The sequence below is a fragment of the Erythrolamprus reginae genome, chromosome 5 (genome assembly GCF_031021105.1).
Source record: "Erythrolamprus reginae isolate rEryReg1 chromosome 5, rEryReg1.hap1, whole genome shotgun sequence".
Lineage (NCBI taxonomy): Eukaryota > Metazoa > Chordata > Lepidosauria > Squamata > Dipsadidae > Erythrolamprus > Erythrolamprus reginae.
The window spans coordinates 116699876-116714786 of NC_091954.1; the positions used below are offsets into that span (position 1 = coordinate 116699876).

Consider the following 14911-nt stretch of genomic DNA (forward strand, 5'->3'; position numbering starts at 1 on the left):
ATGGAAAACCCCACTTCTGGACTTGCGTTTTTTTGTAATGCTGCAGGGGAATCCCAGCAGGTCAATCCCAGTAGCGCAAAACGGGTGCTTCGCTGGCAACGGAAGTCTGGAGGTGGGGTTTCCCATGGAGGGGAGCCTCAGGGGAAACCCAGCAGCGCAAAAACAGGCACTTTGGCTGGCAAAAGGGATGAGTTTTGGGCTTGTACACATTAATCGCTTTTCCATTGATACCTATGGGAAACACTGTTTCATCTTACAAACTTTTCACCTTAAGAACCTCATCCCGGAACCAATTAAGTTTGTAAGATGAGGTATCACTGTATTGTGTATAGTATTATCCGGGAGATAACTACAATATAAATAATCAGTGTAGTTTTGCTATGAAAGAAGTAAATATTTTCTTAAGAATCTCTGCAGTGCTTGTCTTCAATTATCTTAGAAACATAGAAACATAGAAGTCTGACGGCAGAAAAAGACCTCATGGTCCATCTAGTCTGCCCTTATGCTATTTTCTGTATTTTATCTTAGGATGGATATATGTTTATCCCAGGCATGTTTAAATTCAGTTACTGTGGATTTATCTACCACGTCTGCTGGAAGTTTGTTCCAAGGATCTACTACTCTTTCAGTAAAATAATATTTTCTCATGTTGCTTTTGATCTTTCCCCCAACTAACTTCAGATTGTGTCCCCTTGTTCTTGTGTTCACTTTCCTATTAAAAACACTTCCCTCCTGGACCTTATTTAACCCCTATACAGATTGAGTTCATTAAGTCTTTCCTGATACGTTTGATGCTTAAGACCTTCCACCATTCTTGTAGCCCCTCTTTGGACCCGTTCAATTTTGTCAATATCTTTTTGTAGGTGAGGTCTCCAGAACTGAACACAGTATTCCAAATGTGGTCTCACCAGCATTCTATATAGCGGGATCATAATCTCCCTCTTCCTGCTTGTTATACCTCTAGCTATGCAGCCAAGCATCCTACTTGCTTTCCCTACCGCCTGACTGCACTGTTCACCCATTTTGAGACTGTCAGAAATCACTACCCATAAATCCTTTTCTTTTGAAGTATTTGCTAACACAGAACTGCCAATACAATACTCAGATTGAGGATTCCTTTTCCCCAAGTGCATTATTTTACATTTGGAAACATTAAACTGCAGTTTCCATTGCTTAGACCATTTATCTAGTAAAGCTAAATCATTTACCATATTACAGACGCCTCCAGGAATATCAACCCTATTGCACACTTTAGAGTCATCGGCAAATAGGCAAACCTTCCCTACCAAACCTTCCCCTATGTCACTCACAAACATATTAAAAAGAATAGGACCCAGAACAGACCCTTGTGGCACACCGCTTGTAACCTGTCTCTGCTCAGAATACTCGCCATTAACAATAACTCTCTGATGTCTACGCTTCAGCCAGCTGCAAATCCATTGAACTATCCAGGGATTAAGTCCAATCTTCAAGACTACGGTTCCTGATATCCTGGATTGAGGCAATGCTGGCTACCTGCTCTGGCTATCTGGGTGGGCTACTCCAACATTTGTTTAACTTATATGTTCTTCATCTCTAGCTGCCCTGAATCCCATGGAATTGGGCGGCATTTAATTCAATTTAATTATCAAATTAAATCTCAGTATCCAGTGGCATACAGTATGTGGTGACAAAAAATGACTGGACTTCTATTGGATGGTGGCCACCATCATTTCCACCCCCCTCCCCTTTTAATCTCTCACTGATGCTCCGATAGATTTGCTAGGATTTGGAAGCCACATAAGACATTAAAAAAAAAAAAGACAGAAATCTTGTTCTGTGGATCTGGGCCCACGTTTCCCGCTCCGCAGGGCTGTTGTTCTGGATTCCTGGCACCTCGCAGTGATGGGGAGAGCATGCAGATATAGGGGAAAAAGAGCACCAGAATAATTCCCATCAGCGTGGCAAGAAGAACCGAAGAGAGATGAATAAATTCGGGGTCAGAAGGATTCAGCCATCCCCATCACCAGGAAAACCATGGTTAGTCCCGTTCTTGCAAAGAGCATTTGTCATTCCTGGGTTATAAAGAGGGAGAATGTAGCAAAAAGGAGGCAACTGAAAGAAGAGAGAAAATCCACCCCACCGAGGGATAAATTCCTTTTGGTTGCATGCTATGTCCAGAAGGCCATTGGCTGATTTTTTTTCCTTGCAGAAATTCTGATTCTATGAGCTTGGCTTGGTGGGGGAGGAAAGGTTTAAAATAGCCGCTTCCGAATATCGCAGCTGGAAGAGCTGCAAAAAACCTGTGAGAGGATGGGGTCATATAATCCCAGGATGTAAATGTAACATTTCCCCCACCCCACCAGGGAGGCTGAGGAGCTCGGACCGCCTCCTCCATGGGCTCCTCGGGCTTCTGGGTCAGGCTGTTGCAGAATCCGAGTCCTTGTTTATCAGCCAGTTCTGGGTTGGTTCGGGATCGGTCACTATGGCAAAGGCAAAAAGAGGAAAGGTGGAGGGATGGAGGGAAGGGAGGAAGAAAGAGAGGGAGAGGAGGATGAGGGAGAGAGGGAGGAAGCGGAAGGGAACGGAAGGGATGGAGGGAGAGAAAAAAGAAAGAAGGAGGGAGGGAAGAGGGAGGGAGGGAGGAAGAACAAAAGAAGGAGGAAGGAGAGAGGAGAGGAAAATGGAAGAGAGGAAGGAAGGAAGAAACAAACAAAGAAAGAAACAGTAGGAGGGAGAAGGGAGGAAGCAGAAGGGAATGGAAAGGGTGGGAGAGAAAGAGGAAAGAAGGAAAGGGAAGGAAGGAAGGAAGGAAGAACAAAAGAGGGAGGGAGGAAGGAGAGAGGAGACAAAAATGGAAGGGTGGAAGGAAGGACGAGAGAGAGTAGGAGGGAGAGAGGGAGGATGGAGGAAAGAAGGAAGGAAGAAAGGAAAGAGGAAGGAAGGAGGAATGAAAGAGGGAGGAAGAGAGAGAAGGAAATGGAAGGGTGGAAGGAAGGAAGAGAGAGAGTAGGGAGGAGAGAGGGAGGATGGAGGAAAAAAGGAAGGAGGGAAGGAGAAGAGGAAGGAAGGAGGAATGAAAGAGGGAGGAAGAGAGAGGAGGAAATGGAAGGGAGGAAGAAGGGAAGAGAAAGAGAGTAGGGAGGAGAGAGGGAGGATGGAGGAAAGAAGGAAGGAAGGAGGGAAGAGGAAGGAAGAAGGAAATGGAATGGAGGAAGGAGGGAGGAAGGAGGGAGGAACAGGAGATGAGGGAGGAGAAGGGAATGGAAAGGATGGAGGGAGGAAAGAAGGGATAGACGGAGGAGGGAGTAAGCAGAAGTGAATGGAAGAGAGGGAGAGCAGATGGAGGGAGGGAGAGGAAGAAGAAATGAGGGAGGAGAAGGGAAGGATGGACGGAAGGAAGGAAAGGAGGAGAGAGAAGAGAAGAAGGAAGGGAGGGAAGGTGGGAGGTTGGGAGAAGGGAAAGATAGAAGGCAGGGAAGAAAAAGGGGAGAGTGGAAGGGAGGAAGAGAGAAAGAGGCAAGGAGAGCCAGTGAGAACATGCACCATGCAAACTTCATAAGCAGCCCCAGCAAGAAGGATTAACCCGGGTTAAATCGATTGTGGAAGGAAGGCAAAAGGAAGTCGAAACCCTGGAAGGAGATTTGTGGGTGGGCACAAAGCCACAGTCCCTCCTTGGGCCCTGTCGGATCCCCCCTCCCATTGCCGAAGACCCTGAAACCGACCTCTTACTTTTACAAACCGGCACCTGGCTGCTCCACACCCCCTCCTTCATGCATTCCATCTGGAAGGTCTCGCTTTCCACGTCCTCCTAAAAAAAAAAAAAAACAAGGCAGAAAATCATCTGCTACAATGTCCCTCCCGTCAATGACTATTTCAGCTTCAACCACAACAACACACGAGCACACAAGAAGATGCAAACTGAAAGTAAACCGCTCCAAACCCGACTGCAGGAAATACAGTGGTACTTCTACTTATGAACCTAATTCGTTCCGTGACCTCAATTCGTTCTTAAGTAGAAAACTTTGTAAGAGGAAGCCATTTTTCCCATAGGAATCAAGTCTACGGAGAGGGGCGGTATACAAATTTAATAAATAAAATAAATAAATAAATAAATAAAATAAATAAAATAAATAAATAATGTGTGCAATTGGGGAAACCTAGAGAGGCCCCACGGAGGCTTCTCTCTGCCTTTTCTGGCCCTGTTTCCTCCCAGGAGATTCCTAGAGAGGCCCCACGGAGGCTTCTCCCCACCTTTGCCGGCCCTCTTTCTGCCCAGGAGATTCCTAGAGAGGCCCCACGGAAGCTTCTCCATGTCTTTTCCGGCCCTGCTTCCTCCCAGGAGATTCCTAGAGAGGCCCCACGGAGGCTTCTCCCCACCTTTTCCGGCCCTGCTTCCTCCCAGGAGATTCTTAGAGAGGCCCCACGGAGGCTTCTTCACGCCTTTCCTGGCCCTGTTTCCTCCCAGGAGATTCCTAGAGAGGCCCACGGAGGCTTCTCCCCGCCTTTTCCGCCCCTGTTTCCTCCCAGGAGATTCCTAGAGAGGCCCACGGAGGCTTCTCCCCGCCTTTTCCGCCCCTGTTTCCTCCCAGGAGATTCCTAGAGAGGCCCACGGAGGCTTCTCCCTGCCTTTTCGGGTTACAGTTTCAGAGGTTCGGGTTTATAAGTGGAAAATGGTTCTTGAGAAGAAGCAAAAAAATCTTGAACACCCTGTTCTTATCTAGAAAAGTTCGTAAGTAGAGGCGGTTGTAGGTAGAGGTACCACTGCACGACTTTAGTAACCGAGTAGTTGATGCCTGGAACTCACTACCTGACTCTGTAGTATCATCACCTAGTCAACTTTTGAATGTACCAGATGAATGTTCGGATTTGGCTCTTGAACTATTTATGTTGAATTAAAAATTTAGAAAGTGGAATCTTTGTCTCCGGGCTTCCTGGCAACTCAGAGTGAGTCGTGTTAATGAGAGATTTGTGATCAATTACAGTACTTGCTTTGCTGATGTACAAGGGTTATCCAGAAAGTCAGGTCACAAGGCCCGTAGCTCTCTCGGGGAATGTTCACGGGGGAAGTTGGTATGACTATCGTGTAGCGGGAAGCCAGCGGATGAGAACGAGCAGAGCCAGGGGTCAGTAGATCATCGACTGGCGCTGTTATGTTAATACAAACTATAATTTCTATACTTGTTTGAGAAATATAATAAATAAAATAAAAATAAAAACAAACAAAGGAAAATACTAAATCCAGTTCAATCCAATCTGACCAGTAGTATGAATGAGTGATGATTCTATGTTATTTATATTGGGTTTTAAATTTTCTACTTCTCCTTATTTTATGTATTGGGGTATTTTAATGTTGTAACTGTTTTATTGTTGTTAGCTGCCCTTATTCTAGTTCTAGTTCTATTGTGTTCCGTTCCATTCCATTCCATTTGATTCTATTCTATTCTATTCTGTTCTGTTCCGTTCCGTTCCATTCCATTCTATTCTATTCCATTCTATCCCATCCCATCCCATTCTATCCCCTCCTAGTCTAATTTAGTCTATTCTATTCTACTGTTTAATCCATCTCATCCCATTCTATCCCCTCCTAGTCTAATTTAGTCTATTCTATTCTACTGTTTAATCCATCTCATCCCATTCTATCCCATCCTAGTCTAATTTAGTTTATTCTATTCTACTGTTTAATCCCATCCCATCCCATCCTAGTCTAATTTAGTCTATTCTATTCTACTGTTTAATCCATCCCATCCCATTCTACCCCATCCTAGTCTAATTTAGTCTATTCTATTCTACTGTTTAATCCCATCCCATCCCATCCTAGTCTAATTTAGTCTATTCTATTCTACTGTTTAATCCATCCCATCCCATTCTACCCCATCCTAGTCTAATTTAGTCTATTCTATTCTACTGTTTAATCCATCCCATCCCATTCTATCCCATCCTAGTCTAATTTAGTCTATTCTATTCTACTGTTTAATCCATCTCATCCCATTCTATCCCATCCTAGTCTAATTTAGTTTATTCTATTCTACTGTTTAATCCCATCCCATCCCATCCTAGTCTAATTTAGTCTATTCTATTCTACTGTTTAATCCATCCCATCCCATTCTACCCCATCCTAGTCTAATTTAGTCTATTCTATTCTACTGTTTAATCCCATCCCATCCCATCCTAGTCTAATTTAGTCTATTCTATTCTACTGTTTAATCTCATCCCATCCCATTCTATCCCATCCTAGTCTAATTTAGTCTATTCTATTCTACTGTTTAATCCCATCCCATCCCATTCTACCCCATCCTAGTCTAATTTAGTCTATTCTATTCTACTGTTTAATCCCATCCCATCCCATCCTAGTCTAATTTAGTCTATTCTATTTTACTGTTTAATCCCATCCCATCCTAGTCTAATTTAGTCTATTCTATTCTACTGTTTAATCCCATCCCATCCCATTCTATCCCATCCTAGTCTAATTTAGTCTATTCTATTCTACTGTTTAATCCCATCCCATCCCATTCTATCCCATCCTAGTCTAATTTAGTTTATTCTATTCTACTGTTTAATCCCATCCCATCCCATCCTAGTCTAATTTAGTCTATTCTATTCTACTGTTTAATCCATCCCATCCCATTCTACCCCATCCTAGTCTAATTTAGTCTATTCTATTCTACTGTTTAATCCCATCCCATCCCATCCTAGTCTAATTTAGTCTATTCTATTCTACTGTTTAATCCATCCCATCCCATTCTACCCCATCCTAGTCTAATTTAGTCTATTCTATTCTACTGTTTAATCCATCCCATCCCATTCTATCCTATCCTAGTCTAATTTAGTCTATTCTATTCTACTGTTTAATCCATCTCATCCCATTCTATCCCATCCTAGTCTAATTTAGTTTATTCTATTCTACGGTTTAATCCCATCCCATCCCATCCTAGTCTAATTTAGTCTATTCTATTCTACTGTTTAATCCATCCCATCCCATTCTACCCCATCCTAGTCTAATTTAGTCTATTCTATTCTATTGTTTAATCCCATCCCATCCTAGTCTAATTTAGTCTATTCTATTCTACTGTTTAATCTCATCCCATCCCATTCTATCCCATCCTAGTCTAATTTAGTCTATTCTATTCTACTGTTTAATCCCATCCCATCCCATTCTACCCCATCCTAGTCTAATTTAGTCTATTCTATTCTACTGTTTAATCCCATCCCATCCCATCCTAGTCTAATTTAGTCTATTCTATTTTACTGTTTAATCCCATCCCATCCTAGTCTAATTTAGTCTATTCTATTCTACTGTTTAATCCCATCCCATCCCATTCTATCCCATCCTAGTCTAATTTAGTCTATTCTATTCTACTGTTTAATCCCATCCCATCCCATCCTAGTCTAATTTAGTCTATTCTATTCTACTGTTTAATCCATCCCATCCCATTCTACCCCATCCTAGTCTAATTTAGTCTATTCTATTCTACTGTTTAATCCCATCCCATCACATCCTAGTCTAATTTAGTCTATTCTATTCTACTGTTTAATCCATCCCATCCCATTCTACCCCATCCTAGTCTAATTTAGTCTATTCTATTCTACTGTTTAATCCCATCCCATCCCATCCTAGTCTAATTTAGTCTATTCTATTCTACTGTTTAATCCATCCCATCCCATTCTACCCCATCCTAGTCTAATTTAGTCTATTCTATTCTACTGTTTAATCCATCCCATCCCATTCTATCCCATCCTAGTCTAATTTAGTCTATTCTATTCTACTGTTTAATCCATCTCATCCCATTCTATCCCATCCTAGTCTAATTTAGTTTATTCTATTCTACGGTTTAATCCCATCCCATCCCATCCTAGTCTAATTTAGTCTATTCTATTCTACTGTTTAATCCATCCCATCCCATTCTACCCCATCCTAGTCTAATTTAGTCTATTCTATTCTACTGTTTAATCCCATCCCATCCCATCCTAGTCTAATTTAGTCTATTCTATTTTACTGTTTAATCCCATCCCATCCTAGTCTAATTTAGTCTATTCTATTCTACTGTTTAATCCCATCCCATCCCATTCTATCCCATCCTAGTCTAATTTAGTCTATTCTATTCTACTGTTTAATCCCATCCCATCCCATTCTATCCCATCCTAGTCTAATTTAGTCTACTCTATTCTACTGTCTAATTCTATTCCATTCCATTCCATTCTTCTCTGAATACTGTTATTTTATTTTTAAATTTGGTTTACCACCCAGAGACATGAGGACCAGGGAGGGACATGACTTTCGAAACCAGCTTGCCAACCAATATTGGTTAAAATGTGTTGTGGGAGTACGAATTGAACTAAATCTGAATTTCAATAACTTTGATCTGGCCAAATGTGAATGTTTAGACATGGAAGGGAAGTTTGGCCATTTTGGAGATTGTTAGCATCTGCCTGGAGGTAGACTGCTCCTGTCCAAGGAGGCTCCACAACAGGGCTAGCAGCCACCTTTCATACCTGAACCTCAGGTAAGCACCGTTTCTCTTGATTTCTCCACCTACCTTCACCACGTTGTATCCCGGATTGCAGCTGATCACAACTTGGTCTTTGAACGTGTAGGTAGCTTGGGAGGGTTCCAGTTTTCCATGGATGGGGGGATCCAGAAGGGGACACGCATCCCCTGCATTGAAGAGAAGGGATTAAGCAGGTAGGAAAAAGAAAAAGAAATAGTCTTGGGTGAAACAACCCCAGAGTTACGCGTTTTCTGAGGTTTCTTCGCACCCCCAAAATCCTGCTCGGAGAACAATGCTAATTTTTCAAAATGCAAATGGTGTAGCATCGCGTATTTATTTATTTATTTATTTATTTATTTATTTATTTATTTATTTAGTTAGTTAGTTAGTTAGTTAGTTAGTTAGTTAGTTAGTTAGTTAGTTAGTTAGTCCAATACATAATACACATTGAAGAGAATAGATATGTGTTGTGGTTGGCTCTGGCCCAGCTCCTGGCCCAAGGACTGTGGATGTGGGGGAGACATCCACATGCTGCAGGCCTGTTTTGCCCCTGGTGGAATCTGATGATGAAGGCTCCTCTGACCAAGAAGACATGAGTGACAGGGAGGAGGAGAGTGGGGCAGACAGCTCAGAAGGAGATCAATTATCTAGCTCCTCCTTGAATTCAGAACAAGAGTTAATGATACAGCCACGCATGCGGAGAGCAATGCATAGGCAGCAACAACTGAGAGATTATTATCAAAGAAAATGAGGCCACCTGGGGTTGGGTGGGGCTGTGGTCATTAGTGAGGCTGCTATAAAGAGCAGCCTGTGGGTTTGGCCATTGTGGAGGATTATCTGATCGTTGTGTTTCATGACTGCTTTGCTGACTTTGACCTTTTGTGTGCTGATTTCCCCCCGCTTTGAAACTAAACCAGAGCAAAGTGTGTTTCACTTTGTGAAAGAAGAAGGACTGTGAATTGCCTCACAGCTGCAAGCTAAGTATCACAGAACTGATAAGGGACTTGTACCAATTACCAGTTTGTTTGGAGACCAGTGCTCTTGGCTATACCAAAAGAGGGCTTCGTTTATTTGCATTTTTCAGTATAAAGAACATTATTTTGAATTTTCAAACGTGTGTGTGTCTGAAATTGTATCTGTGCATTTTTGAGAGGATTCTACTAGAGAGCTCGACAGAACAATATGTAGTAATATAACTAAAAAACGAATAGAAGAAAAGATATAAAAGTATAGGTGAACATATTTGAAAGGAAGAAAAGATAGATGAGATAAGGAGAGACAATTGTACAGGGGACGGAAGGCACACTGGTGCACTTATGCACACCCCTTACTGACCTCTAAGGAACCTGGAGAGGTCAATCGTGGATAGTTCTAAGGGGAAAATGTTGGGGGTTAGGGGTTGATGTGTTAGTTTCCTGAGTTTTCTCTTTTGCTGGCTGTCAATTTAGAGAATGTTGCATTCTCCAAGCAAGCCAGAAACCTGAAGGTACAGTTCTCCAAACTTTGCAACATACCATATTTTTGGGAGCATAAAATGCACCATAGTTTTGGGGGAGGAAAACAAGGGGGAAAAATTCTGTCGCTGCCTCCCGGCAAAAAGCAACCAGTACAGAGCATATACACTGTTTCATGTGTATTTCTGTGCATGTGTGCTTGGCCCATAGAAATAGTAAAGAATTGGAGAAATGTGCATTATGGCAGAATATTAATGCCAGAAACTTTTCTTAAATGTAGTCACACTAACTCATCCCTGAAAAAGTAATAGATGCTTGGAACAAACTTCCAGCAGACGTGGTTGGTAAATCCACAGGAACTGAATGTAAACCTGCCTGGGATAAACATAGATCCATCCTGAAATAAAATACAGGAAATAGTATAAGGGCAGACTGGATGGACCAGGAGGTGTTTTTAAATAAACATGACAAAGTCTATTTTCACTTTTATCCTTATATATATTACTTCATGTTTATTTTCTTCCTATGTATTTGTGTATTGGACAAATGAATAAATAAATAAATAAAATAAAAATCAATAAATAAGTCAGGGTTTAACTCAGCTGCTTTATCTTAATACTAAACAGGACTCTGTTATATTTCAGATTATACTTTTTGCAGATCTTTAAAATTGATGTGGCTTTCTGGAGGGTTTAGTTATTCTCTGGGCCGACAGAATTCTTGTCATTCCCACTTCATAGAGTTGTCATTGGGAGAAAAAAAAACCCTTGAGTTATTTATAAAACATAATAAAGGCAGGTTAAATAAAACAAACATTATTGGGAATTGTTTGGCCGGCTGGGGAATTCTGGGAGTTGGTCCACCCATCTTAAAACTTCCTGAGATTGAGCAATATCAGTCTAGATGACCTTAAAGGTACCTTGCAAGGTACCAGGGTTATATATTTACCTGTGGTCGTGTAGGTTAATTTCCACCCTCCGTTCTCTCCTGAATTATCGCTGTGGAACAGGATTTGAACCTGGTTGCTCCGAGTTTCGATCCGTCCTGGAGATTTTTCTCCGCAAAAGGGCCCAAGTTCTTTCGATCCAGTTTTGATCTATTCAAGCGATAAAAGGCAAAGTTTAAAGGCCAAGCCAGGTCCCCAGAGAGTCTACAAAGTGCAGAGAACCAAGAGGATTAAAAGCCAGGGTGGTGCAGTGGTTAGAGTGAGCTCCCTAGCTGGGTTATGCAACATGGGGAAGAGAGCAATCCATCTCAGGATGCACCCAGGATCCCACACAATACAGCATTCTTTCCCTCCTCTGCTCTTGTTCTGGGTCCAAATGGATTGAAAGCGCTGACCTTAATGTAATCGTAGGGACAGGTGACCTCCGGGTGATCCTCAATGTCAAAACTCTCATCAAACTGGAGCGTAATGAAAAATCCTTCCTCCAACCCAATGCGGTATCCGCAGTCGGAGCTTTTTGGGGTAGGAGTTGGGGAAGTCGGGGCTGTGGATGACCCCACTCCTCTGGGTGAAGAGGTTGTTGCTGCATTCCACTGCAACACACACACACACAAAATCGCAACATTAACCTGGTTAGTTTTGGGTTGACGGCATGGATGGGTTTGTAGTCTGGGTATTTGTTTATTATATTTGTCAATCAAGTATTGCCCACAAGATCATATGCTGCAACGTCCTGCCTGTCGGCGACTACTTCAGCTTCAACCACAACAACACAATTAACCGCTCCAAACTTGACTGTAAAAAATACGACTTCAGTAACCGAGTTGTCGAAGCGTGGAACTCATTACCGGACTCCATAGTGTCACCCCCAAACCCCCAACACTTTACCCTTAGATTATCCATGGTTGACCTCTCCAGATTCCTAAGAGGTCAGTAAGGGGCGAGTACAAGTGCACTAGAGTGCCTTCCGTCCCCTGTCCTATTGCTCTCCTATATCTCCTATACCTTTCTTCTATTCCTATATCTCTTCTTCTATTCTTTCATTGATATTCCTATATCTTCTTTTCTATTCTTTCTTAGATATATTTTACTATGGGTATATCCTCTATAACTTTCATTATGTATTTTACTATGTGTATACCCACCAAAACCCTTGTAAGCTCTGGTTAGCAGTTCGATGTTACCAGAGAAGAAGCTACGTAAGATTAGATTGACAATTTTTTTGGCAATGTTGTTACAATTGGCTCTAGCACTTAGGTCATTGGATATAAGTACTCCAAGGTCTTTGACAGAGTGAGGGTCATCTACAAGTTCATTACCTCCAAGTATATATTTAGTACAGGTAGTCCTCAACTTACCTCCATAATAAAACCCAGAAATGTATATTGCTGAGACATCTGTTTGGTTAATTTTGTCCCATTTTACGACCGTTGTTAAGTAAATTGCTGCAGTTTTTAAATTTAGTAACCCAGTTAATTAAATCTGGCTTGCCCAGTGACTTTGCTTATGAGAAGGTCACAAAAAGTAATTATGTGACCCCGGGACACCGCAACTGTCATAAGTACATGCCAGTTGCCGAGCCTCTGAATTTTGATCATGTGACCAAGGGGGATGCTGCGATGGTTATAAGTGTGAAAAAATGGTCCTTTTCCCCAGTGTTGCTGTAATTTCAAATAGTCACTTTACAACAAACCATTGTAAATTGAGGACCACCTGCAATCGTTTGGAATCTGCAGGCAGGATCGCACCATTTTCTGCCTTCGAAACCCAATCTTGGCTGTCTCGTAAAATCTCTGGCTGGGTGGATCATGGGAAAAACCTATCCAAGTTTAATCCCGACCAAGTTTTTTGCAGTTCTGCTAGTACTATGTACATAACTGGTTGGGTTTGGCAATATAGAAACAAACTATCAATGTAGGTTTAAACAAATTATAACACTATAGCTTTAAGAGTTAGTTCTGCAGTTAGCCACAAGAGGGAGCATCTCTCTCTCTCTGATTACTCTCTGCTACTTCTGGTTTGTCCGTGTGACTATTCCTCTTTGATTCGACAGATTGAAACATCCTTGTTCTGGGGATCAGCAAGAGGGGAAGACATTGGAGAGGTTGGGAAAGTTTTAGCAAGTTTTGTGGTTGTAGTTGTGTTTTAGTTAAGTGTGTGTATTGCTTACTGTCTATCTTTGGTAGTTGTACATGGCTTGCTGTTATGCCCTTTGCATGCCCCTAATACGTGCACACACACACACCAGTGCAAGATTTGGCTTCTGGGCAGCAAGAGAAACCTCGCATGAGGACATGCCCGCGAGTGAGATTGCAGCAATTTTTGTCAATGTTTTTGCTTTCACGCATGGAGGTCTTTTTCTGCCGTCAATCTTCTACGTTTCTACATCTTCAAAGAGAAAAATGGATGGCAGGAGGGTCCCTACCTTTGCAGGTCCTGTTGTCCGAGTGGAGAATGTACCCAAAGCGGCAGGAACAATAATAGCCCCCAATGTAGTTGTGGCAGTGGTGGTCACAGGCCAGCTCTTCATCGTTGCTCTCCAAGCATTCATCGATATCTGTGCCGGGACACCACAACCACGTCAATAAAGATTAGATTACATTAGATTTGTTGGATTTATATGCCGCCCCTCTCCGTAGACTCGGGGTGGCTCACAACCTGAACCTTCCGGAGGGTGAAAGAGCCTTTCCCAAGGCCGAAAATCAGCTGACACAGGGCAAAGTCTACCATGCCCTCCAATATGGCTCCACGTGGTATCCGTGGCTCGCCATCATGGCTCCGAGGTGACTTTAGCAGAATAACAGAGTTGGAAGGGAGCTAGAAGGTCATCTAGGCCAACCCCCCTCTCCCCGCATCCAAGGATTCCTCCTTTCTCCTTGGTTCTGAGTTCCAATTATCAGCCTGGTATCTGTCCAGAGGAGTGAAAGAACCAACTGAGATCGCAAAACTCACCCACAGCGGCGTAGTGCGCATCGAACCCCGTGAACCGTTCCTCGTTGGAAAAGTCGGATCGGAAAGTCAGCCTCAGGTGTGATCCCGGAGAGGTGATGGGCTCTCGTCCGGGGGTCTGTTCCGGATCTCGGTCCTCTTTCCCACAGAAGGTCGCGAAGACCTGATCCTCTGACTCGAGCTAGGCAGAGATAACGGGATAACGTTCGTGTCAGGCCGAAGCCCTCGTTTTGAGTTGTAGTCTTTGGCCTGCCACAAGGTGAAATAGTGCTGTGGGAATTTGGGAAGGGTGGTTGCATGAGAAGGGAAAATACTAGCCACAACAAATTCTTTCCAGAGATTCAAGGTCATCCTTTGTTCAGCACCAGCCGGAAGTACAGGGGAGGATCGTGGACATTGAGAGAAACCGGGGAGGTCCACATGATGAACTTGTGGGTGTGGAGACGAGAGATGAACCTTAAGCTGGGTGGAGAACTGTAGGAGAAGTTAGTATCGGGTTGACTACAGTTCGTACCCAACATGGCTATGTTAATAAATTGGAACTTGAAGAAGGCCAATATAGAAAGAAGAAGGCAATATAGCATGTATGATAAATCATTGAAGTATATATGAAATTAATTTGTTAATGGGAAAAAGCATGTACTTATTTATATACTTGAGACCAATTATAGTCTGGTGTATAATTAATATAATATAAATATAAATATGGGTGATGTATAGGTCATGTTTTGTTTCTGTCTGTTTTGCAGGGTTTTTTTCTGTATTCTGTATTAATTATGTAAATAATTAATAAAGATTATTTTTTAAACATAATATAAATATAGTTACTTTAATGTTAGTATAATGCTAATATCTGTATATACTACTATTAATTTAATTGTCTTTGATTCTCTTCTGTACTTAATATTGTGTTTTCTTTTTTAAAAGTGGAAAATTAATGAAAATATTAAAAAAGAAAAGAAAGAAAAGAGAAACTTAATTTAAAAAAAGACAGAAAGTTCCTCCTTATTTCCAGGTTGAATCTCTCCCCGGTCAGCTTCCGTCCATTATTCCTTGTCTGGCCTTCAGGGGTTTTGGAAAACAGCCTGGCCCCC

The 14911-nt window shown here is 42.2% G+C and overlaps 1 protein-coding gene across 1 annotated transcript in view; it reads right to left on the reverse strand.

The window, feature by feature from the left end:
- MASP1 (MBL associated serine protease 1) overlaps positions 1-14911 on the reverse strand; it is a 73156-nt gene that overhangs the window by 31683 nt on the left and 26562 nt on the right. The window contains 7 exon segments of the mRNA XM_070753807.1: positions 3712-3790; positions 8517-8635; positions 10871-11018; positions 11264-11389; positions 11391-11461; positions 13294-13425; positions 13821-13998. Coding sequence (XP_070609908.1) covers positions 3712-3790; positions 8517-8635; positions 10871-11018; positions 11264-11389; positions 11391-11461; positions 13294-13425; positions 13821-13998 — 853 coding nt within the window.